Below are 24,465 nucleotides of genomic sequence, written 5' to 3'. Positions count from 1 at the left end.
CTTTGACAAGCACAGACCTCTTGACCTTTGCACATCAAGTGTCTTCGGAAATGGAATTTTTATCATCAAGAGAGGTAATATTTTTGAAATAATTAAAATGCGTTGTATAATGAAATTAAACAACCTCGGTAGATGATATGGTTTTGTAAAAATTTACCCAGAAGAGGTTTTTTAAATTATTATCTAATTTGGTATACATTGACTAAGAAGTTTTATCTACCAATACCTAGATAGCAAAGATACCACTCTTTGACAGAGCATAATCTAAATTAAAGTGGCTATGCGTGATATTGAAAGACGTTGGTGTATCCTATATTTTTTCAGTTTGGAGTAAAAGACGGGTTAAGGGCAACTTGTTATCATATTTGAAGCCCAAAAATATTTTAATTTTAATTTTCCGGGGTGCTGCTAAGCTGTCCATAAACGTCACATGCATCGAATGTCCTAATGACATTAAAGCATAAATAACTTCTTTCCCAGTGCGTACACTGGAATCTAGCGGCCAGAAACGTCCTCACAGACAAACACATCGTTTGCAAAATATCTGACTTCGGATTAGCTCTCGGTGTGGTTGACAAACCTCAATATGAGCGCAAGACGAAGGTGAGAGTATATGATACACATAAGCAGAGACATTAGGCGCCAATCAGTGGTAGCACATTTGACTGTTCACTTTGACACGACTGAACCGTAACCATTTTTGTCTACATTATCTTTGTAATCGTAATATGAACAGATTATTATATCAACATATCAAAATAAAAGTAATATTATTCTTTTAACTTTTTTTTTAAAATACACCCGTCTTGAGTTTTGAAGAAGTGCAAGGACTTTTCACTTTTGTAATATGTGATTGCCCGAATGTTATTTCAAAATCAGTGCTAAAAAGCGTCTGTAGTAATTGCAGACCGTGACTGGGCAATGAAAATGGTACAAGCAAAGCGGTCGGGAAAAATGAATATGAATGAAAGGTGCAGATAATGATTTTTTCTGTTGTTTTGCTTTGGTCACTTCACAGGGCGAGTGTTATATTAGGCATACAAATACTACTTTTAGAATCGTTGTCATTAAAAACGGGTTAACATTCCCGAGCATTTGATTGTTTCAAGTTAATGAGTACAATGACCTGGGCATTTGATATATTAAAGGTTGTACGTCTCGGGATCTTCAACAGCTGCCTGGATGCTCTCCTCTTGCGAAATGCCGGTGTCTAAATGCCGGTGTCTTTCTTATACTTTTGTGGGGGAGGTGTGTGTACACCTTATAGTTCTCTCGCTTTCCCCAAGAAGCGGGTTCACAAGGAAACTGAGACACGCAGAGACAGACTTTTCATACACTCAAAGTCGTGAGTTTTATTCGTATAACTAACGTACATGCGCCGCCTAATCATGTGACAGCAAACTGGCGGGAAACTCAGTTACTATGGAAACGCACACCAAATGGTTACAGTGTTGCAATTTCTCTATAATGGGTTTGCTTTCCGACATCCTCCGGGGCGCCAAATGAACTATTGAATGTTCAACTGTGAAAACTACTAAGTCCGATAGCAGTAATAACTGAATAAAACAACGAACACTTCAATCACGTGTCACTTGTGAAACGAATCTCGCGATACTTTGTAACATTTTGGAAGTATCAGAGTTTGAAAGTCAACGATTTGTAAGTCTCGAATCTGAACACGAAATCCAACAAACAAAGTCAAATTTTTTAACTTTCAACAAACTCCAATAAACATCATTAACACTAGAGTGATACTTCACTGTGTCTTTACTCATGATCAGACAGACTCTGTGTCCATTGCTTAATGTTTTCGCGAGCCTTAACTGCGGATTTCCGCATAGAGCGTCCTTTCACATTGGGTACATCAGTGTCCTGCAAGTCCGTTCTGGTATTGTCCTCCACAACATCGGCTGATGTCCTGTCTGATTTGTAGCTTAACTCCAGTGGGTATAGCTTAGATATAGGGCGTGTTGTGTTACCTTGCTTCGTTCTGATTGTCGCGGAACGTACGAGTCCATCATGTCCGTATTTCAGCTCTTCCACCACAGCAAGGTTCCAGTTCAGTCTGTGTTTGTCATCGCTATGTACAATCACCACGTCGCCAGTCTTTATGGCGTTTCCGGCTTTCCCTTTCACATAGTGACGTTCATGGAGGGCAGGTAAGTACTCCGTATACCATCGACGCCAAAAGTGGTTCTTCAGTTTTGCAAGATGTCTTGCGCGGTTTTCCAGATCGCTTCGATACTCTCTGGTACTCACTGTGAATGTAGGGTCGGTGATTTCACTGTCATCGGTCAGCTCAAGTGGAAGCGTGTTTATGTTACGACCGTAGAGTAACAGTGATGGAGTCAGTGATACATCATCTCCGACGTAAGTCAGTGGGCGCTCGTTGAGCATGGTTTCCACCTCAGCAACCACAGTAGTAAGTTCATCTAGGCACAGAGAAACATAAACAGAGTGGCAACACTTGCATGCCTTTTGTTCCATGGTCGTCTCGGTAGACTATTGGCTTTTCATATTAAAATGAGCTTCAAAGGTGTTAAACTTTTGGAGGCTTTGTTTGTGGTTGATAATTACACGAGATTATGCGAAAAATACGACGAGATGGCATCGTACTGCCAGTCGCGTAGCAACCATAGTTACTTTCTGAGCTCTCAGGCCAGAAACACTGCTTCACGCCAATCAAAACATAACACGCCAGCAGTTTCATAAACATGTCCTTCCTTGACGCACGTGTAAAAGACGGTATGACTGACCGTAAACCATTGAGTAAAACCAGACAGTATCGATAAAAGACTTTCAAAATTGATTCAAACACACTCATTATATATTCATAAAAATATGAGAGGAATTTTTAAAACGGTAAAACTCATTTTCCTGAAGCTCAAAACACTCCCGTTTTCGCCAGCACGTCAATTCTGCTCAGCACCACACGACAACAACAACACAAACTTTGCCGAACATACTTTCGCTTAACAATTGGCGAAAATCCGAAAATTACCGAAGGATTCATGGTCGGCACTCTTCGGAAAAGAGAGACGAGAGCAACCTGAGGCGAGGCGAACATGGATGGTTACGTAACCGCTTCACGCCTTAAACAATACCCGTTGCCACTCTATCTATCTTTCTCTATGATCTAGGGTATCCGTGCGCGTCCTAGAACTTTCTTTATGGTGTTTTGGTAAGTCCGATTAACCTCTCCCAAAACCCACCAAACCATGGGGCTCTCTTTGGAATGAACAGCCATTCTACTCGATTGTTGATCATGTGACGTTGTACCTGTCTGGATTCTACTATCTTGCGTATTTCATCAGCCGCTGACATATACGTGGATGCATTGTCTGAGACGATCTTGCTCGGTAATGAATGACGGGCTGAGAAACGTCTGAACGCATTCAGAAATGTTTTCGTAGACAGATCAGTCACAACTTCCAAATGTACGGCACGCGTTGAGGCACATGTGAATAGGCAGATGTACACTTTATCTTCAGAATTTCTTGTAGGAGAAATGACATGTAGCGCTCCTGTGAAATCTATGCCGGTCACTGTGAAGGGCGGAGCGTCGCTAACTCGGTACGACTGGAGAGGTGGTGTTATCGGCATTCTGTATGGCTTCCCTGCGATTTTACGGCACTTGACGCATTTCCGAAGTACAGCTTTCACACTTTCACGTATGCGGGGAATCCAGTAACGTTGTCGAATATTTGTCACGGTCGCCTGCATTCCTGAGTGAAGTACTCTGATGTGAGCCTGTTGTATGACAAGTCTTGTGAATGCGTGGTTTCTGGGTAGTAGTATGGGAAATTTCGTCTCCTCGTTGATCGGTGCGTTATGGAGCCTTCCACCCAGACGAAGTATGCCATCTCTGTCTATGAATAACCGTAACTGTCTCACCAGGGGTTCTCTCATGGTCCTGGTTTTCCTTAAGGTAGCAATTTCATTGACGTACATTTCGGCTTGAATTCCTGTGATCCATAGGGCTTCCGCGTCTCTGATATCTTGCACTGAAATGTTAGGGTTCCCCATGGAAGTCTTGCTTCCTCTCAGTTTTGAAGTAACTTCAGCACGTATGCGGTGACATGAAGCAGTTTTCTCAGGGAGCTGTAGCGGTTGGCATCAATCAGTTTGTGGATACCGAATTCCACGGTCTTGTCAGCTGGGCTTGTGGTTGACATGCTGGGCTTGCCTGGTTGATTGATTGCTTCATGTTGCAGTAGCACTTTACTATCGAAGATGTCGCAGATCGGCCAATCGCCATCACTTAACCAATGTGGTCCCTTCCACCATAGGTCTGAGTTTCTCAACTCACTGGCTGTGATTCCTCTCGTGAGTAAGTCTGCCGGGTTATCCTTTGTGGGGCAGTATTTTACTTCGAAATCATGCTTTTTGATTTCATTGACTCTATTTTGTACGAAGACTGGTAGCTTCTTGTTTCCCACAATCCAATGGATAACTGCTTGGTTGTCGATCCATACTGTTGTCTTTGTGAGGGAAAGTGTACCATGCAGAGCATATGTCACATGGTTTGCGAGTCTGGTTGCTATGACAGCACCCATCAGTTCTAAGCATGGCAGTGAGATATCCTTCAGGGGCTTTACACGACTCTTGGCCATAACAAGCGACGTTAGTTTACCATGCTTTATGTACACTGCAGCACCATAAGCACTCTGACTGGCATCGGAAAACACATGAAGTTCACATTCCTTTTCTTGTGTTAACTCTTTGATGTACTGGCGGTTGATCTGTATGTCTAGGGCGTCTTTGAGGTTGCTCCGAATTTTGTGCCATTCCAGCTCTAAATGTTCAGGTATTTGTTCGTCCCATCCTCGTTTTTGTTGCCACAGTTCTTGGATGAGCTTCTTTGCACTCACATGGACTGGCGAAAGGTATCCGAATGGGTCAAAGATACTTGATGTGGTGCGTACTATCTCTCGTTTGTGGTAGGGCTGTCTTCATCGAAGTTTTTCTCCACATATGTTAACTTATCCGACTGTGTTATCCATTTCATACCAAGAGTACTGACTTCACCCTTCGATTCTGCTATTTCGTCATTCTTCGCAACTTCATTCAGTTTCTCGTCATTTGATACCCATGATCGTAGTCGAAAGCCACCACTGGACATGACAGAGTTTGCTTCTTCGTAGTATGTCATTGTGTCCTTTGTATCAACAGCACCGCTAACGATATTGTCCACGTACACGTTCTTTGCGATATCTGATGTGATGTGCGATGAGTTTTCTTCAAGGTGCGTTTTCACAACAGAGTTCAAGATGAATGGTGAACACACTGCACCAAACAGCACCACATTGAAACGGTATGTTTCAAACTGACTCTCTGGATTGTCAGGATCTGAAATCCACAGGAACTTGGTATAGTCACGATCTTTGTCGGCCAGCTGCACATGAAGAAATGCCTTCTCGATATCACTCGTAAATCCTACGTTGTGTGCTCGGAAACGTAACAGTATAGCGCTCAGATCATTCAATAAGTGCGGACCTGTCTCTAAACAATCGTTGAGGCTTGGTTGTTCTGATGATTTCTGGCAGCTACAATCATACACAATACGGATAGGTGTAGTTTCAGAATCCTTCCTGACTGCATGGTGTGGCAAGTAATGGCCCTTTGACTGGTCTGCATTATCCATCTTGCTGATAAATCCCTTGGCTACTTGATCCATGATGATGTCATCATATTTATGTCTGAGTTCTGGTTCTAGTCTGCGTACCATTGATCGGGTTCTCAAATTGGCAATCTCGAAATTAGTGGGTAGTGGTGGATGGTCTTCACCCCATGGCAAACTTGCGATGTATTGACCTTCTGATGACCTTTCCAAATGTGTTTCACGATATTTTTAAACCAAACGTTGTTGGTGATATCCGTGTTGTAGTTCTCCTTGATGCCTAAAGTCTCTAAGTCCCAGTATTGCGACATTATCTCTTGGTCTGCCTTACTGTCAGTCATGACATGCAGTATTGTTGTTGATGAGCTTGTACCCACAGTACTCTCTATGTTGGTTGGTCCTGAAAGCAGATATCCAAATTTGGACGACATGGCTGTTGGTCCAGGACCTCTACGGATATCATCTCCCACTACTGTCCAATAGTAGTCTGCCCCAATGAGAATGTCAATTTCTGCTGCTTCACTACCAAGACGTTGAGCAATGTTGAGTTCTTTAAATGTGGAAGATCTAGCACTGATCTTGTTAAATGAGTTCTCATGGGAGTTGAAATTCTTGCTATTATGAGCACTTTAACTGATATGTTAGGTCCGGTGACCGTTTCAAGATGAACAGTTGTGTTGTTCATGGCACGAATACCATTCGAAGTTGAGCCAAAGGGCGCCAAGTTGATTTTCTCAGTCCCTTGCATCTGTAGTTTGAGTAGATTAGCGCAGTCATCGGTAATGAACGATCGCTGTGAACCCTCGTCGAGTAAGACATTGACCTTGATGCGATTATTTCCATTCACAGCCGTAGTGACAGCAGTCTTCAACAAGACTGGTCCACACTGATGTTTCTGGTCTCCAAGTGCAAGTTTACTGTGTACCGTAACAGTTTCACTTTCTGGTTTCTTTGTAATGTGATCTGTGCTATTACAGAGGGCAGTATGGTGTTTTCGGCTGCACTTCCTACATCTGAACTTGGATGTACAGACTGCAGCTTTGTGTGTTCCAAAACAGTTGAAACATAACAAATCTCTTTTGACAATTTCCATTCGTTTGACAGGGTCAGTTACAACCGCACAAACTGTAGGCGAGTGTGATGCTTTGCAGAATACACAGGGGCGACTCTTTAAGCTTATGGCCTTTTGCTGCGAAGGCGAACGATGATTGTTTTTTACGAGAAAGGCCGCCGTTGGCTGGGGGTCTGTGACGTCAGTAGTTTGTCCCGATGAGGTACCAGCTTCCGCTGCGTGAATTTCCTTCAAAATGGCAGTACGCAGATCCTGAAGACGCCACTCTTTATCACCATGCTCCCGTGTAATCAGTGTTCGAATTCTCCCTGGAATTTTGTCGATAATTACAGGCACTAGCAAATCTCCGTATGAGTCCTGTACTTTGCCGAGTGACTCTAAGCCCCGTATGTAGCTTTCTAAAATGTCGTAAAACTGTCTCAGGTCTTCTACTTTATCCCTCGGTTGTCGAATTTCCCAGAGGGCACGCATATATGCACTGACCAACTTGTGTGTTTGCCCGAAACGTGCACGGAGTAAGTCCATGGCCTTCTCATAATTGTCATTGGTCAAAGCTAAGCCTTCAATCACACGACTCGCTTCATCATCGAGTTGTCCCCTCAAATACTGAAATTTCTGCACGTTTGAGAGAGACGAGTCTTGATTGACAGCCGAATCAAATGAATCGTGGAAAGTTTTCCATTGCAGCAAATCGCCAGCAAATCGAGGTAGGGAAAGTTTGGGCAAGTGAACAGTTCTTTTACTCACGTTGTCGGTATGAGGCGGACTGGTGTTTGCCTGAGTAGGCACTACGCTAACTTCGTTTTCTTGACGAGTAAAATATCGCCGTACCTTTTCGATGCGTAGAATGAAGCCAGTGGTTACTTCATCCTGTTCGATGAGTTCATCATTGTACCCGTCGTCGGTGGTGTCCTGTAATATAGTCTCGTCTAGCAGCCGTATGGTCTTGATTTTCTCTTCCATGGTTTTGATAAGCCCACTCAGTGTATCAAGGCGGTCTGTGTTCACCGGTTGCTCCATAAGCTCCTCGGCTTGTTGAAGGAGGCGTTCCATCCTTGTCCGGTGTCCCGCTCTTGACCGTTTCGGTCGCGGTTGGGCGCCATTGTTCGGGCCACTTGCTTCGGGTGTCTCTGCTGAGTTTTCTGTCATGGTCTCGGTTTCCGGATGTATCCTGGTCTCGGCACCAATGTGGGGGAGGTGTGTGTACACCTTATAGTTCTCTCGCTTTCCCCAAGAAGCGGGTTCACAGGGAAACTGAGACACGCAGAGACAGACTTTTCATACACTCAAAGTCGTGAGTTTTATTCGTATAACTAACGTACATGCGCCGCCTAATCATGTGACAGCAAACTGGCGGGAAACTCAGTTACTATGGAAACGCACACCAAATGGTTACAGTGTTGCAATTTCTCTATAATGGGTTTGCTTTCCGACAGCTGTCGCCAAAAAGTCAGATTAGCAGTTTTTGATTTACACCTGCTTTGTAATTAGTTGTCGCGCAGCACAATAACAGTCGGCAGTTTATATTTTTTTGATGTTTTGTTTATTGATCAGCAGCTCTAATAATATTACAAGGGAATACTCTAGGAAGCAAAGGAGTTTTGTACGTCGATCTCTTTTCCCGCATAGACGAAGTCCCCACTGTCTAAGTTCTCCACACGTCCGCGTTATGGACCTGCTGGAAATCATGCCTTCCTTCCATGCATATTCTGACTGTAGAGTTGTTGCTGCCTCCTTGGGTCTATGTCGCACCTGAGTGTATTTAAAGTGTAGATTTATCGGAAAGTAGGCAATTTGTGGTCTCCGCTTATATGTCATCGGCTAACACGACCTGAAAAACAGACGCAAACGTTTCCGAGAAAACGAGACGCTGGTGCAGCGCGCATAGTGAAGAAAGTTGAAATTCTTCATTTTCAACATAAATCGAAACAGACGAATTACTATTGAATCGTTCGTTGCTTTCTTGTAGGGTAAATTAGCAATTCGCTGGATAGCTGTGGAGTCTGTTAAGGATGATATATTTACGACAAAAAGTGAGTCTGGTCATTTGGTGTTGTCTTGTGGGAAATTGTCACTACGGGTAAGTGAAACGTTTGGTGTCAGCTTAATCACAGTCTGTTGCTTATTAAATACACCTGCCTTCTAGTTTTGTGTTTTGCTACTAATTATGTGTAATGAGATCTTATCACAATATAGTCTGGTCTGTTAAGTAACTAGTATAGTTTAAAACTGTACAATGTATTTTAATTTAGCATTTCTTAAATCAACAAATGCAGTAAAGCATATATTATCTGACTCATCTTACGTCGCCTATATTTACGCTTGCAGGCGACATACCATATCAAGGAATGTCGGAACAGGAAGTGACGTCATCATTGAGAGAAGGTTCTCGAATGCAAAAGCCTTCGCACTGTGAACAAGAGCTGTCAGAAATGCGTCTCAATAAATATACACTTTGATGGGGAGTTGCGGTCTCTAAGATGACGTAATTTTATCATTGATCGATATATCTGAATGGTTCCCCTGTGTAGGCTATCTGGAGAGAAGCAATTCTTTTGAGTTTTCACGGCCTTCTGAATTGCATAGTATTACCGATTTCACATTTTATTGAATAAATCACCAACCCGGTAATCGGCTGGTACGCTACTATCGTGAACGTGCACATATACAACGTTCCTTCAGTGAATAATTACGATGGTGTTTGTACGTGATGAGGAGTCTTATGCATCATAAAATAATCATTGTTTGTTTAAAGGTATTCCATAATCCTGAGTTGTTGGGATGAAGATCCGGAGAAGAGACCCACCTTTGCTGAATTGACGGCGATTCTGCAGAAGATTGCCAATGATGAGAAGGTAAGAAGGACACAATCACTAGGGAAACAAATATCGACATCGACAATGTGTTTAATTGAGACCGAATTAAGATAATGGATTCATGATAGGACGTAATAAAACAACATACTATATGTTAATTGTGTACGTAGTGTAGTAGCGGATTTCTAGTATATAAACTCCTAAAGATGACATTATTTGATCATCGTCGTCAGTTTTAATGATCACTTTCGTCTCTTCTACACGCTTTTTGTTTCAGGTTTCACATATTTTTCAAATATTGAAAGCCAGCGTCAGTCTTACACATCAGAGTTACAATGTCCCTGTCTCTTTTCTGTTTTAAAGTCCTACATTAAAATGAAGGCCATGGACTGATCGGTGATGATTAACGCGAAACCAATTTACTGAGGAAGTATGAACCAGCATTTCTGGATGATAACACTACTTCGGTTATGAGGATGACGAGTTATGAATTAATCTCTGGAAACTGGAAACGTATTTTCTACTTCACATCATGAAAGCATATGTACAGTATTCTAACGGTTCAATGTATTCTATACATGCCTGCTTTAAACGACCTCATAACTGTATATTTTAATGTTTCTACAAGGTAGCGATTACAAAGTTTCTTAAAACATGTACTTGTAATTTTGCCTTCCGTTAATTAATCCTGATACAAAAAAAACTTCGGAATATGTAGTTTTAGACAAGGATGACGTCATTATTGAATTTCAGAAAGAATCTTCTCAATATGGCTCTATTTCAATCAGCCAGGAGGTCTAAAACTTGTCAAAAATATGAGATTTGACTTACATTTTTATTAGTATATTATTTTCCAAAAATAGTCCCATATATTTAATAATATTGACATAACACGAGTTTCAATTAGTATTTTAACCTATGAAAATTCCTCATTTAGGTTATCGGTACGTACCTACATCAGTCTACTGGATAATGAAATTTAGTTAACCTCTTCCAATACGACATTTTGTATTTCAATGGGAAAAATACATAAAAGGAGAAACGTCAAAGGTTACATTTTCTTTACACTGTTATCTCAGTTAAAGATATCCGATACTTTTAAAAGTTTGGGGTTTTTTGTCTTGCAAATGATCGTAATCTACACAAGGACTTCAGTTTTGCTTAGTGAAAGTGTTTTCTTATTTTTTTGTCACTGGTTCTATAAAAGAATGGTTTTCCTATTAGGGAATATCATTGTAACAGTAAGTTAAATTTAAAATTGCATGAAACATAACTGTCTTCCCTGCAAATGGGAAGACAACTTTATCCAACGCACTTTCTTCAAAAGCAACGAAATTTAGTGTGATTTTGCGTAAGTACGTAGTTTATAGCTGCAGCGAAACGCACTGTATAAGGTAAATTCAAATATTATGTAACTGTCTGAATGATGTACAATAAAATCTACGCAATGGCACACTCTATCCTGTTTCTTGATTCTCTATTTCAGCAATTTGATTTCTGAAAGACGTAACCTTTGATGTGTTTCATTGTTGTTGTTTTTTCGGGGGGGGGGGCAAATTGAAAAATGAATCCGTCCTCATATAAGAGTATGTAAAAGCAGCTCAGTCATGCAAGAAACGGTGAAGTTAATCAATGAATTTTATGTGCACAAAACATCATTGTCAATGGACAAGCTGGTTCGACAGCTTTCATATCTGTGGAAAACACAGATTCTTTTGAAATTATTATTCCCGTATAAATCACTAAACGACATATCTATCACAAGCGTGGTTAGAATTTTTATCGTGTTCAAACGAATTTAGGTTGCACTACTATAAATACTTTCAAGATACATTTTTGTGAATGTATTCCATGTTGTATCAGGCATCAGTCGTATGGATTGTCAGTTCCTTCAACGTTTTTTTATTTGTTTTCTTTTGTTTTTGTTTTTTTGTTTTGTTTTGTTTTGTTTTTTGGGGTTTTTGCTTTTTTTTGGTTTGTTTTCCGGGGGGACCTCTGATAAATTTTCGGAGTCCCTCTTTTGATCATGAAATCATCGTTACTTGGCCTCCGATTTTCTGAATATCGTCTCGTTATTTACTTCAGGATTAATTAATGAGATTGATTTTGAGCTCAGTATTTGGTTGCATGATGAGAGAGAGAGAGAGAGAGAGAGAGAGAGAGAGAGAGAGAGAGAGAGAGAGAGAGAGAGGGAGAGAGAGAGAGAGGGAGAGCAAATTGTTATGGGCAGGCAGGAGTTTCATGAGAAACAGTATGCAAATTATCAATACAGATCACAATTGACAATTGTCCGAATGGCCGTCACCGTAGTCGTTGAAAAGAAATACCTATGAGAGAGTGCTGAATTTTGGCTCAGTATTCGTCGAGTCAGGTAGGTACTGACAACGAACGACTACAATATCATTGTTCGTCGTCAGAATCAAGTTTAAATCAAAGCTAAAGGGTGTGGATCACTTCAAACATTACAAATTTCAAAGACGCATGAGCGCAGCCTCGTCGAGGTTCCAATTTCAATAGACACTCAACGTTCGTGGACTGCTTATGCTTCTTCCCGTGCAGGTGTTTATAACATGCCGTTCTGTTCGCCGCTATCTCTGTTCACCTCTAGTCGATTTTTCTTCATGATTTGCATGAATTGGGCTGGATCAAAATACCTGGACTTTTTTGAAATGATGTTGCCGGCGTTTCAAATTCGATGACACTTGCACAACAGCTATTTGTTTTGTGTCACCCAGCTCAGCAGAGGTCATATAAAGCAGTTTCGGATAGATGTTGCATTATGAAGTGATCTTAAAAAGTTTAATTACTCATTTTCTGCGACAATTTGAAAGTCAGAATATCTGTCCCCGTGGCGCCATCACACCTGGAGACACAGTTTTTAAAATTAATAGCACACTCTCTACAACAATCCAAAGCTTATTTTTCTTTTCCGCGGGAACTATTGGAATTGTGTAGATTATCTTGACCTAGATATTCGAGTTCTTGCAACTAACTGCATAAAAAGCACTCAAGGCAACATTATGTAAACACTTGGTAGACTTGCTTTGATATCGCGAGTACTAGTGAGACAGTCTGAACTATATTATTAACCTACGTTTAACCTTTCACTTTCGGTTGCTGAATGTGCACTCTCTTTGGGAATATAGTGCACTGTCCCGAGTTTCAGATGCACATTGACTAGACATAACGTTTACTACAGCCTGTGAATATTTGAGCAACAGTCAACAGTCAAAGTTTTATCGCGGTGCCTAAATATATGTAGACCTGCTGTGCAGCCTGTGTTAATGTTTGATATTTTCAATGATAAGCCTGAATTACTTCTGACCGGAATCAACATGTCATACTCCCTTGGTTTTTGAGTTCAGATTTGACTCTCTTGTCATATGTTGCGAATATGTGAATTGGCTTCATTCGTGTTACACTCTTACATTAATCAGCAAAAGGAATATGAAAATCTCATTTTTGTTCTATGTCCTCTTTCTTTTTTTTTCTCTTCCGTTTACTGTTCTTTCCAATTCTGGTATATCTCCTTTTATTTGTTGGTATTTTGTTTCTCTCGAGCTCTGTTACTGCAGACTAGCCTATCTTGCTGTGACCCGTGTGCCGTGATCCGTCAATGCATTCTAGTCTGTGTGTCAAGCCGCCCTTTAGCCTCTCTGACAATGCTCCATATAAAGTCTGTCCACAGGGCATAGTAGTCAGTCCCCTTGGGAGGGGAGGGGTGGTCTTTTGTGCAAGGGTTTGCTTTATTTGATTTATTAATTTTGATTGTGATATTTCATATAACATCAACTCAAAACCGTCTGACTACTTTCTTTATTACTACAAGAAACTTTATTAATTTTGACTGTGGTATTTCAAATAAAGATGTTGATCTGATAGGTATCTAATTGTACTGAGAAGCATAGGGCAGTGTTGAGTCGATAAATAGCTCACTTGCATATGTAATTAGTCGTATAATTCCGGATTAAATGCACCAAATTTGATGAAATCTGCTGCAGATACTGATATGATAGATATCTGACTGTATTGTGAAGCATTTAATTAAGGGTTGATTTACATATTTATTGAACTTTGTAATTAGGTTTATAACTCTAAAATTACGGCAACAAATTTGGTGAAACTTGCTACAGCAATTGATCTGAAAAATATCTAATTGTCGCGCGAATCACTGAGCGGTGTCAAGTTAAATAAAGGTTCACGTGTTTATTTAATGAACTTGTTAATTGTGACATTACTCCTGAATTACAGCATTATATTTGATAAAACGTGGTACATATATTAATACGATAGATATCTTATTGTCCCATGAAGCATTAAGCAGTGTCAAGTTCATAAAAAAGCTAATTTGCACATTAAAAAGGTTTTAATTAGTGATTGAACTCTGAGAGTACTGCATAAAAGTTGGTGAAACCTGCTTCATATAATGATATAACAGATATCTGATTGTTCTGTGAAGCGTACTTCTATTTATGAAGCTGTTGTACAACACGTGAGCACATTCAGTTCACATCTCTATATAGAAGAAACTAATTTTTTTATCATGTCTCCTACAAATATTTGTAATCACAAAAGAAAAAAACATGGTTCTTTTCAAAAAACTTAACGTGACCTATATTTACAGTCGATTGTTCTGAATCTCGTTACTGCGATTCTTCTATCATGTCACTGATAACTAGGGTCTTGTCATATCAATATTCTCCCTGCAAATTTGATACTTAATTGTATATTTTTGTCACATTTGTATCACAATGATGTTGGGAGAACAAAGTGCAGCTTCACAAGAAGTCTTATATTATAATTAGTGGTAGCATAGAAATAGGAATGGGAATAAAAAACACTCCATGAAACGCTAGAAAGCTGCAGTGGACCGGGAAAGTCCCTTAGTTAACAACTTGACCCCATCGCACACCCCATTGTACGCTATAGTCGGGTCGCGAAAATAATGTTATGTGGCCATAAGAGGACCTTCCTTCAATGAAGTTACGTCGGCATAATTTTCAAGCGAAAACTACTTTTTAACTTGAATTCCTATATATGCCTCACCAAAGAGAAAATGATTTGACATTACCCACGTCGACTTTTCTTTAAGTGATCTGTTTTGCTGTGAGAAAATCTAAATCTTATATGACAATTTGATTTTCTTACATGAAAACAAAAAAAAATTTAATAAGCCTGCAATGGGTATTCTACAAATATTTGATTGGATATGCTTGAGTACTAGAATTCTGATTTGAAAGGAGCTTTTCGCGAGGAATTTCCATAGAAAGTTGGCTTTTCATCGTGCAAAAATCCCCCCCCCCCCTCTTTGTGGCTACCCAAAATTATTTCAAAGATAAAATATTGTTTGTTTTTTGCATGATATGCGGTGACATCAAGTCGTCATCTATGGGATTCTTTGTACCCAGCCACAGGTTGTGGTCCACGACGTGTTTGTCATTTCCCGCCCCTATTTCTATCCTACCACTGGTGTTTATGCTAATGAATTACACAAAGCGATACGATAGTTTTCTCACACACTGCATTTTTAATATAAACGATTGAGAGAAACCAGTGTAGATTAGTCTGTACAATAAACAGATTCATGGCTTGACGCAAAATAGTAGTAGTTCAAGTGTTTATCATTTCGCACAAATACATTGTTAAAATGCAAAACAAATGTTACCAATGTAAAACACTGTTGCAAACTGATAGAGTATGACTTGATTCATTCATGAATAAAGTCGAGTTCTGAGTTAACCTGTAACTTACCAAAATACCAATATACTAATGTCGCCGTAATCATTCTTGCAGTTGTATCTGATTACATCAAAGTGGCCATGGCTCGGAGGATGGTTCTTTCGGTGTTAAAATTATTGTACTCTATCCTTCCAATCTATTATGCTCAGGTAAGTAATAAAGATAGATGCAAGCTTAGAATATTTCACAGATGCATAAGAATGAGTCCAGATCGTTAATGGATGACAAACGGGAGATAAAGATATACATACACTATTATAGTTAGCAGGTCAACCAAGCTAAGCTACGCCGCTCAAGCATTAAACCTTCAATGTATCATATCAATTTCCGTTTTACAATCAAATCGCAGTACCAATCACCTCACGAGTTCGATTTGCTCTCATTAGGTCGTTGTGTAGCAGTATCGCTCTGTAAACTGGAGAAAACTGATTCATCATCATAGCCGATGAACAATTTGAAAGAAGCTGCTAAATTTCAAACATTTTATACCCCTAATTTTTCCAATGGTTGTGTATTTGTTTATGAACTGTCTTAATTGAATGTGCCTTTAAATTGTCATATTTTGTGATCGACGATTTATGTCACTGTTGTAAGGCTTATAGTCATTTCGGTAGAATTAAGATTCATAGACTTAGAGACTAATTGACTGATTTAGAGACAGACAGAAGAATTGACCGATAAGACATGATGGCACAGATCTTAACAGCTAGATGTACCAACAAAAAATGCATGGATAGACGGAGGGATGAAAATGTGACCGGATGGATGATATTACACTCATCTTTTTTTGAAATGTTTACACACAGTTAGGATTCCTGAATAATACTGTCACGTAGCTTGGTTGTGATGCGGGTAGTGATGGTCGACTTTTGATACATACGCCCTTGGGTAGAACGATTTTTCAATGGAGAAGGCAACAGGCACGCAGATATATTCAAAGTCAACGTACTTTATTACCTGAGTAACGTACGAGTTACACGGTAAACTTCTATGACGTACACTTGTCTAACAATACTCGTCGGGTCACGGTCGGCGTCTCGGGGTGTCTCAACAGGTTCTATGTCCAGCACACTATAATGCACTGTTTATATTGAGTAAGGATCTGCGTATTGTCATGACGTTGGTATGCGTCTATAATTTACTAAAGAATTAACTAAAGACAGTCCCGAGGAGTAAAAAGGACAGCACCCATTAGTACATCTGTCAATGTAGAGCAGGGAGATCAAGATTCAGTGTCCGGTCGATGTTAATGACTTAAGCAGTTGTTAAAAAAATGTATTCATTAAAAGCGGATGAACGGTTACATCAAAGGATCACGAAAATAAACAAGGGAGATTATCCTCACGATGCCCAATGTGCAGAAGGGTTACTGTTGGTCAGAATCATTGTTAGTCATACAAACCGAATTCAAGCGGAAAATTCTAAGCAATCGTCGGTAAAATTCTAGGTAATCATCAGGCTATATCACAATATACACAGTTAGATTTACTGATAATATATATGCATTTTTTCCGCATTGACAGTGAAACGGTAGTCCCCCACATAAGCTCTATTATAATATGCTTAGCTAGAATCCGGCAATCTGATTGGCTAGAGCCGGGGTTTATATCCTCAACAAGAAGACCTGCGCGTCGCGTAACATTTTGAGCTCGCGCAAATTTTGAACGCCAGTTTGAGAGCTCAACGCGTCAACGCGCCATAATATCGAACAAGTCTACGGCTTGAGATTGATTCTGATTGTTAAATTTTAGTCTGGTGCAGCTCGATGAGAAACAAATGAAGAATTTCTGTAAGCAGCGACGGCTATGTGACAACAACATAATTTTTTAAAGTTTTTTGAGCGTTTTTTTTCAAGTAAATTTCTTCAAATTCGTTGTCGCAATATCGATGCGTTACCTTACCGTATTTTATTGAATCAACTGTGCACGCGCGCGTTCTGAAACGTTCTTTTCAGAGTTTGTGTGAGGCTGGGCGCTCCTGAACTCTCGTTCCAACTTCGGCCTAAAAGAACGACAATTGTCCACTTGTTTTTAACTTTAGCATTTTATAATGAGGTTATAAACGGTGCGCTCGGGTATTTGGTTGCGGATATAAGACCTCTGAGCTGAACATTAGCATATTTGGGTGAAATAATCACCTCGCTTCGCTCGGTGATTATTTCCCGCTAAATATGCTAATTTCAGCCCAGAGGTCTTATATCCGCAACCAAATACCCTCGCTTGCCGTTTATAACCTCTAACTGTGGTAGTCTTATTCGACCGCATGGTTAGAGGCGTCAGGCATAAAGACTGGAAGGTCCGTCGCTCGAGGGCGCTCTCTACGCTCCCCTCCTAAGAACAGGGGAGCGTAGAAAGCGTCCTCGAGCGACAGGTTTAGTCTACAGCATGGCGAGTCAAAGATTTTATGCACAGGCAACATGTTGTAAATTCGTGCTTCAAAAGTGCCGATTGCCTTGTTGGCATTCTCTTCCTCTCGTTCTCTTTAACGTAGCAAACATGCCCTGTGTGGACCCAATGGATGGATGATGAGAATGGCGAAACACTTGACCCGGCTTCTATCGGAGAGTTTAAACTCGTCAAACAGTTGAGAAAAACCTATGGATTCTGTGGCGAGACGACTGATATTGAGTGTGCTTTGGCCGATGACACTCATACTCCATACAGCCAAACTGGACAAGTTAGTCTAACATGTGACCCGCAGAAAGGATTTTTGTGTTTTCACAGCCAACAAAGAGGCGACTGCTTCAATTATGCTATTCGATTACTGTGTCCCGAGCCCTTGAAAGAGGAATCCAAACACGTCTGCATGGAAAGTGATGGCCTATCCTTCGAGTTTACTTGCACTTTCCTATATGGTTGGACAGATGACCTTGGCAATAAGTCTTCCTGTCACTATAGTAATGCCATCGTCGATATAAGTGACGTGGTAAGTATTCAAGTTCTCAACAGTGACGGAAATTATGTGGAGAATAAAACGATCTGTAGAATGAAAACAGAAGATGTAAAGACATCTATAGAAAAATGAATAAGCAATAAGACATGTAGATTATATTACATTGTATGCAAATGCATCGAGAAATAAATATAGGTGCACAAACAATTGGAGACGACGATGTTGGAGAGAGAGAGAGAGAGAGGAGAGAGAGAGAGAGAGAGAGAGAGGAGAGAGAGAGAGAGAGAGAGAATATGTTGTGTGAATACCTCTCTTTGAATAATTTTCTGTGTTATTTGAGCGGCAGACTTTTAAGATGAACACACTAAAAAGCGTAAACCGTTCTTTTTCCCCAGATTTACGGAATATTTAATGCTTCGTCCGTCGCTAACGTGATCGACTGCATAGTGCACCCTCTTTTGAGGTAAATTCCCAGTCTTAGCATAGCTTGGTCTGTATAAAGTCATGTATTATATTAGTAACAAAACAGATACAGAAACAATATGGTTGAAGTCATAACTCTAATAATGTCACTATTACCCATGACTTGTGATATTGTTAGCAGTCACTGCCATGATGACAAACAACTAGTTTTGAAGACTTTTGTCATTCCGCATAACATACGACAGATTTCATTAATTCAATATAATGCCATAGGGAAACTTTTCTGACAACAAGCTAAAATATATAACAATTAAATTTTCGCCTTATTTAAATCAAATGCACAACAAAGTGGATGGCAGTGAGGGTGCCTTGGTCGTGAAGATTACGGTTTTCTTCTCCAAGGACGCCGAACTTACAGAAGACAAGGTGATTACGGCATTCACCGAGGCCGCAACTAGACGAAACCAGGATGCTTCTATGAAGTTCAGAGTAGACACTGATAGTGTACGTGTTATTATGGTGAACAGAAACCAATCAGGTTAGTTGAAAGGAGACAATTGTATTATGTATATTGCTCCAACAAAACAGGGTTTGTCTGGCTTTAGTGCTGTTGAACTGTGCTGACATCTTGTCCCACCGACCTCTACGAGCTCTGATCTCTGAACCATGCTGCAACTGACTAATTCAGGACTCGTCTGTTGCTGTAGGATATTCCCTTCTTCCATATGCGAAATTTTCATTCTTCAAATTATGTCTTTGCACTTTTTTTTCAGAATACGATCGTAAAATCGGACAATTTTCTCACAAATCGACGAAGACAACTGGTAAGGTAGTAAGTGGCTCGAAATTAAAAGACCTAAACTTTGCTGAAAACTTTCCCAAGCACATCAAACCATTCCTTGACAAACCCGGCATAAAAATTAGAATCACCGTGTAAATTTTGCTACTAGCGAAAGAAACGTCCGACCGTTTACCGATATTTGAAATTCAATATGACTGCAACCCCCTCTTTAACTTTGTGAGGAAAAATACGATTATCGAAAAACTAACACGGTGAAAATTTATTCGTACTCCAAACCTTTAAAATGAGCCCCAAAAAGTGGATTATCATAAAAGAATTGTAATAATGTGTGACTTAGTCGACATAAATATTGCAATATGCAAGATAATACCAATATATGCTTTGAAAACATGGAACCATGTACAATTTCAACATTAATTCTGCTGCATGTAATATTGACTGTAAGATGGCCATGGTTGCAGTAATACTTAATTATGTAATGCAACATTGAAAAGCGTACCTGGCGTGTGCCCTGATGCAGCTGACCACGAAAATTTTGGTCACCCTTGATGCAAGCTACAACATTACAGCACTTCTCTATACATGCGTTGTTCTTCAAGTTATTTCATTGAGTTAAACACACTCTCACTGGTATGTTCTGTCTGCAGAGATTGTCTCTCTCTATTTTTGAGAGGCTTATAACGGATAAGATCGAGGTTATAGTTATGGCGCTCGTCCAATGGTTTATAATTTTTTTTCTTTTCTTCCATACAGTTCCCCCGTCCCCTTCAAACACTGGTACCATTGTACTTGTAGTGTCACTAGTTATCTTGGTTCTAATAGCAGCGTTGGCAGGAACTATTTTCTCTAAGTTTATTTCAGAAGAAACTACAAGAAAAGGTAGGTTGCTAATGCCTAAAGGGTGTAGGTCCATTTATATCCACTTACAAAATCGGTTGACTTTTAATCCCTTCTCATTACCTTTATAAGTTACTTTAAAATCTCCATTTGTACAGTCATGTAAGCAAATCATCTACAGACTATGTGAACCTACCATGAATTCATGAACTTGGTGTCCTTTCATCAATATTTTATCTTAACGCAAGGCTAATCGCACATAAGACTCGACAATAAACCCCTACAGGTAAGGATGTGTAAAGTAATTTAGTCTAATTTACTGTCTGTCTGTCTGTCTCTCTCTCTCTTCATCTATCTATCTATCTATCTATCTATCTATCTATCTATCTATCTATCTATCTATCTACCTATCTATCTATCTATCTATCTATCTATCTAATTCTTGCTCTTTTCAAACGCGCTTCTTAGCGCAAAATCGACATCCACAGTGACTATCCGATAACATAAGTCTACAACAAGTACGACCAGCCAAAATAAGCGATGCTTGTGGCATAGCCATGCTCCGTCACTCGCTATGACCAGCGAGCATGCTGGTTATTAAAAAGGTGGGAGAGTGTAACAACTTCCCCGTAGATATTTTATCTCGAAGCGTCCCTCATATAGCTAAGGCTTGTGAAGGTCAGTGACTCAGATAGTAAGAGAAGCAGATAGGATATTGTGTGATACTTTTAATTCATTATTTGTACACGTTGAATGAGAACAGTTGAGAAGGGATATTCCATGGTGTTATCTTATTAAATCTACAATCAAAGACTGGCGGGAAAATTAACACGTGATAACCACTGTAATTATGTAAGTCTAGAGACGTATTTAATAGATAACTTAGACTAGATGAATTACATATCAGACCTTTGACGGTGAACGATACGGTCGTCATCTTGTAATAAAGTATTATGGTTGTGTTACAATCTACATCTTGGTGTGTCAGCGTCAGTTACTGAAAGCATTACGATCCAGACAGGTACCTCAACTAGTAATTCCCCTAAGCACGAGCTTGACAGTTGTAGCATAGGGACAAGGCCAATGTCGAATTACAGAAAGAATCTGCACAATATCGCCTCTATTAAAATCAACCAGGAGCTCAAAGTTTTGTTTAAAATCAGAAAGTACTGACTTATTTTTTATATCTACACTTTAAAAAAACATTTCCCATATTTTTTACTAATTATTACACAACAAGACCCACAAAAAGGCCTTCAGTCCGTTCATCGCTACGCATATATAACAATTTACTCAGTGAGAAAATTTAATTATGCTCTCATAATATGACATTTTGTATTTCAACGGGCAATTTATATTAACGGAGGAACTACAAAGATTAGACCTAACATACACAGTCAAAGATCATTCACACTATTAACAGTCTGCTGGTTTTTTTTTTATCTCGCAAATGATCGTGATATAAACAAGGAAATTACTTTTTCCTTACTGAAAGTGTTTTCACATTTTTGTCTCTAGTTCATGAAGACAAACTTTTTATTTGGGAATATCGGTGTAACACGGCTTATACCTGTTGATTTTTATTTCTTATTGCATGCAAACATAAGTATCTTCGCTGTAAGAGAGAATACACATCTTTTAAACGCACTCTTTTCAAAAGTAACGACATTTGGTATGATTTAACCGCTGTAGTTTGTAACTGTATTATGAGAGAGTGCTCACGAAAGACGCTAGTTCACATTTTCAAATGAAAGTGTAGACATACATTCTAATGTATAATAAAATATGCGCATTGGGACAGACCATCCTCTACATGTCTTGATTCTCTCTTAACACCTTGATTTTTTAAAGATGTAAAATCTGGTCTTTTTTTCTGTTCTAGGCTAGGAAAGAAGCAAATTGAAAAATAAATCTCGCCTCATATAAAAGTTTGTAAGAAAACATTAGTTCTACATGCAACGTTCAGTTAGTCAAGTGAATTTTATATGCACCTAACATAAAAGCCAATAAGTGAAAAAGCTTGTTAAACAGCTATCGTAGCTTTGGAAAACGACAGGTGCCTTAGAATATGCTACTCTCCTACATGACAACTTTTCCCCACACAGACTTAGACGTGGTGGCTGTGACCAATCTGGCTGAAATTGGTCATAGCCACCACGTCTATTAAAATTCATGAGTTTACTTTTCTTGTGTACGTACATATTTATATGAGATGGAAATCTGAGGATTTGCGATTACATCAGGTTGACAACCCCCCACACAAGAGCAATGAATTAAAATTACTCTTTACAAAGCATGCGGACAAATTTGTTGGTTCCACACATGTCACTTACTCTTTACAAAGCATGACAAATTAGTTGGTTCCACACATGTCGCTACAAATACCACCAATGACGTAATGTTGACTCTTTTACAGCTGAGGCTTGTTTTCAATGTGGTCACAGATAGGCTCAGAATCTACTGACAACTTGTCAGAGAATTGTAGTCTACACAGTATACAATCACAATGGAGGGGTTGTGGCTACCAGTCCTTAAACACATACACGTCGCTGTGTGCGATAGGTCATGCGAGGCCCACAATGGCCAATAAACGTGCAAATGACCTGTAAATTAAAGTCATTCAACTGGTACGAACGGCACTAGCCTGCGATAAATATGTGGCCTGGACATTTCCAGCCTATTGTTTTCTGAATTGTACAACTTATCGCCACACTGGCAGTAATGGTAAAGTTTTAAAACGATGATGCGATGTGTTTCGATGAGTCCCCAGACCTGACAACAGTGTTACTGGTCCGAAAATGCCCCCCCCCCCCGGTCAGGGCGTCGCCGCGGCGGTTTCCAGACCTCTACTTCTATTAGGCTATAGTACCACCATGCAATAACCACAGAACTACATTTTGTTTGTCTCGCCACTTGTTTTGTTGAAACTTGAAAGAGGATATTTAAGGCCACTGTGTAGTGATAGTACGGACCGGTGTCAAAACCGTGTCTGTTTCGTGTACCGAAGGTGTAACCCTATAGCCTAGCTCTGCGTACAGGTATGTGTGTTCACGGCGCTGCACAGCTGTGGTGGAGGCCGCGGACGTGCAACGCCTTGAACACACAGACCTGTACGCAGAGCTAGGGCCATATAGCCCTGCGTTCTATGCCATGTGTTCTGTACACGTACGTGCGTTCGCAGTGGAAAAAGCCAGGTCTTATGTACATGGAAACAGAGTGATTTCTGTTTACGGGATTCTGCATTGTACGCAGGGCGAGTGTAACACCAGCCTGTGCTGTGCCTCGATCAGTCGTTCGGATATGGGGTGTACACATGTCCAGTTGAAATGTGATCGCGTCGTTTCCCAACGGCGAAAACACATTCATTCATGCACACTATCTCACCACGCGCATATGCTACTGCATCTCTACAACGTCCATACAACATTATATGGGTGACCGCGAGCAGTTTCTTAAATGTGTGTAGATTTGGAAAATTAGCCTGTGCTCCAGAATTCCTCCATAAATACCGTTTTGAAAGTGTCAGGTGCTACTTACTTTTGTTTGCGGCCTTATTTCATTTTCATCGACAATTCTGTCCCATTTTGCTGACCAACCGTTGAACCCGACAAGATACTGACACGGTCCTTCTTCAACTGCAACTATTTTCTTCACTGCACCTTTTGTCCACCAGTAACAGTCATCGAGGGCCTCAACTTTTTCACCTACTGAGAACGCGTAATGAGCCATGTTTTCTGTGTTTTCCGGTGTTTGGCTTCATTGCTAATGAAACTTTTAATTTTAATTGTTTTCCAAGTCAACTATCCAAGCATTTTAAGAGGGGTGATCAAAAAGGCCAGAACAGCCAATTTTGACCAACCGGGTTCAAGAACCCGGGAAAGGTGTTAAAAGTGTGCGATAGATGTGTTTACGACATAAACATTACGAACAATAGGATTAAGATAGGTATGAATAATCCAAACTGCCCAGTTTCTGTGTGGGGAAAAGTTGGAATTTATAAACCAACGGAAAATCTTTTGTAGGTGTGATGGTAAAACATTTTCCGTGTTAAATTGAATTAAGGAAATCCACTGTTAAGGCATTCATGGATGTCTTTAGTGCGTAGCTGAGCAAATGGATTTTAAATGGAAGTTAAACTTGCTTAGCCATGTAAATATAAGCCCAATATTACCAGAGTTCTTTTTTAATGCCTATCAAGAGGGATGTGCTACCAGACACAGTGTACATCGATATTCCCTAATAACTCTGGCTGAAGGGTATAGTG

The 24,465-nt window shown here is 40.0% G+C and overlaps 4 protein-coding genes and 1 long non-coding RNA gene across 6 annotated transcripts; 2 read left to right on the top strand and 3 right to left on the bottom strand.

The window, feature by feature from the left end:
- Positions 1 to 1,767: 1,767 nt before the first annotated feature.
- Positions 1,768 to 4,026, bottom strand: LOC139128526 (uncharacterized). The gene is made up of 2 exons (XM_070694293.1): positions 3,213 to 4,026; positions 1,768 to 2,432 (listed from the first exon to the last, which is right to left on the bottom strand). Exons 1-2 carry the CDS (start codon positions 4,024 to 4,026, stop codon positions 1,768 to 1,770), a joined length of 1,479 nt encoding a protein of 492 aa, XP_070550394.1.
- Positions 4,027 to 4,043: 17 nt separating this feature from the next.
- LOC139128515 (uncharacterized) lies at positions 4,044 to 5,728 on the bottom strand. Its single transcript, XM_070694285.1, has 2 exons — positions 5,011 to 5,728; positions 4,044 to 4,876 (listed from the first exon to the last, which is right to left on the bottom strand). Exons 1-2 carry the CDS (start codon positions 5,726 to 5,728, stop codon positions 4,044 to 4,046), a joined length of 1,551 nt encoding a protein of 516 aa, XP_070550386.1.
- A 361-nt stretch (positions 5,729 to 6,089) lies between these two features.
- LOC139128507 (uncharacterized) lies at positions 6,090 to 7,841 on the bottom strand. Its single transcript, XM_070694275.1, has one exon. It carries the CDS (start codon positions 7,839 to 7,841, stop codon positions 6,090 to 6,092), a length of 1,752 nt encoding a protein of 583 aa, XP_070550376.1.
- A 487-nt stretch (positions 7,842 to 8,328) lies between these two features.
- Positions 8,329 to 10,130, top strand: LOC139125655 (uncharacterized). Of its 2 annotated transcripts, none has more exons than XR_011550324.1 (3): positions 8,329 to 8,772; positions 9,448 to 9,547; positions 9,872 to 10,130. It is a non-coding gene; the product is annotated as an uncharacterized lncRNA (long non-coding RNA). The 2 variants fall into 2 exon arrangements; XR_011550321.1 differs by having other exon boundaries at positions 9,786 to 10,130.
- An 8,343-nt stretch (positions 10,131 to 18,473) lies between these two features.
- On the top strand, positions 18,474 to 21,530 carry LOC139125646 (uncharacterized). The gene is made up of 4 exons (XM_070691749.1): positions 18,474 to 19,100; positions 19,336 to 19,386; positions 20,118 to 20,243; positions 20,670 to 21,530. The coding sequence occupies exons 1-4, from the start codon at positions 18,899 to 18,901 to the stop codon at positions 20,690 to 20,692; spliced, it is 402 nt and encodes a 133-aa protein (XP_070547850.1). The 5' UTR covers positions 18,474 to 18,898; the 3' UTR covers positions 20,693 to 21,530.
- Positions 21,531 to 24,465: the final 2,935 nt, after the last annotated feature.

This window comes from Ptychodera flava, chromosome 3 (assembly GCF_041260155.1).
Source record: "Ptychodera flava strain L36383 chromosome 3, AS_Pfla_20210202, whole genome shotgun sequence".
NCBI classification, from domain to species: Eukaryota; Metazoa; Hemichordata; class Enteropneusta; family Ptychoderidae; genus Ptychodera; species Ptychodera flava.
Note: the sequence above shows the minus strand (reverse complement) of the source record. Positions and strands in the feature narration are given on the sequence as shown.

Bases quoted from the DNA above. Each gene is read 5' to 3' on its own strand.
- LOC139128526 (XM_070694293.1), bottom strand. From the start codon at position 4,026: ATGGGGAACCCTAACATTTCAGTGCAAGATATCAGAGACGCGGAAGCC. The intron at 2,433-3,212 runs GTGGGTTTTGGG...CTCTGTGCCTAG, and splicing joins AAAGAGAGCCCCATGGTTTG to ATGAACTTACTACTGTGGTT.
- LOC139128515 (XM_070694285.1), bottom strand. From the start codon at position 5,728: ATGGTACGCAGACTAGAACCAGAACTCAGACATAAATATGATGACATC. The intron at 4,877-5,010 runs GTATGAAATGGA...ACCTTTCGCCAG, and splicing joins GGGTGAAGTCAGTACTCTTG to TCCATGTGAGTGCAAAGAAG.
- LOC139128507 (XM_070694275.1), bottom strand. From the start codon at position 7,841: ATGACAGAAAACTCAGCAGAGACACCCGAAGCAAGTGGCCCGAACAAT.
- LOC139125646 (XM_070691749.1), top strand. From the start codon at position 18,899: ATGCACAACAAAGTGGATGGCAGTGAGGGTGCCTTGGTCGTGAAGATT. The intron at 19,101-19,335 runs GTTAGTTGAAAG...CTTTTTTTTCAG, and splicing joins GGTGAACAGAAACCAATCAG to AATACGATCGTAAAATCGGA. The intron at 20,244-20,669 runs GTAGGTTGCTAA...CGCGCTTCTTAG, and splicing joins AGAAGAAACTACAAGAAAAG to CGCAAAATCGACATCCACAG.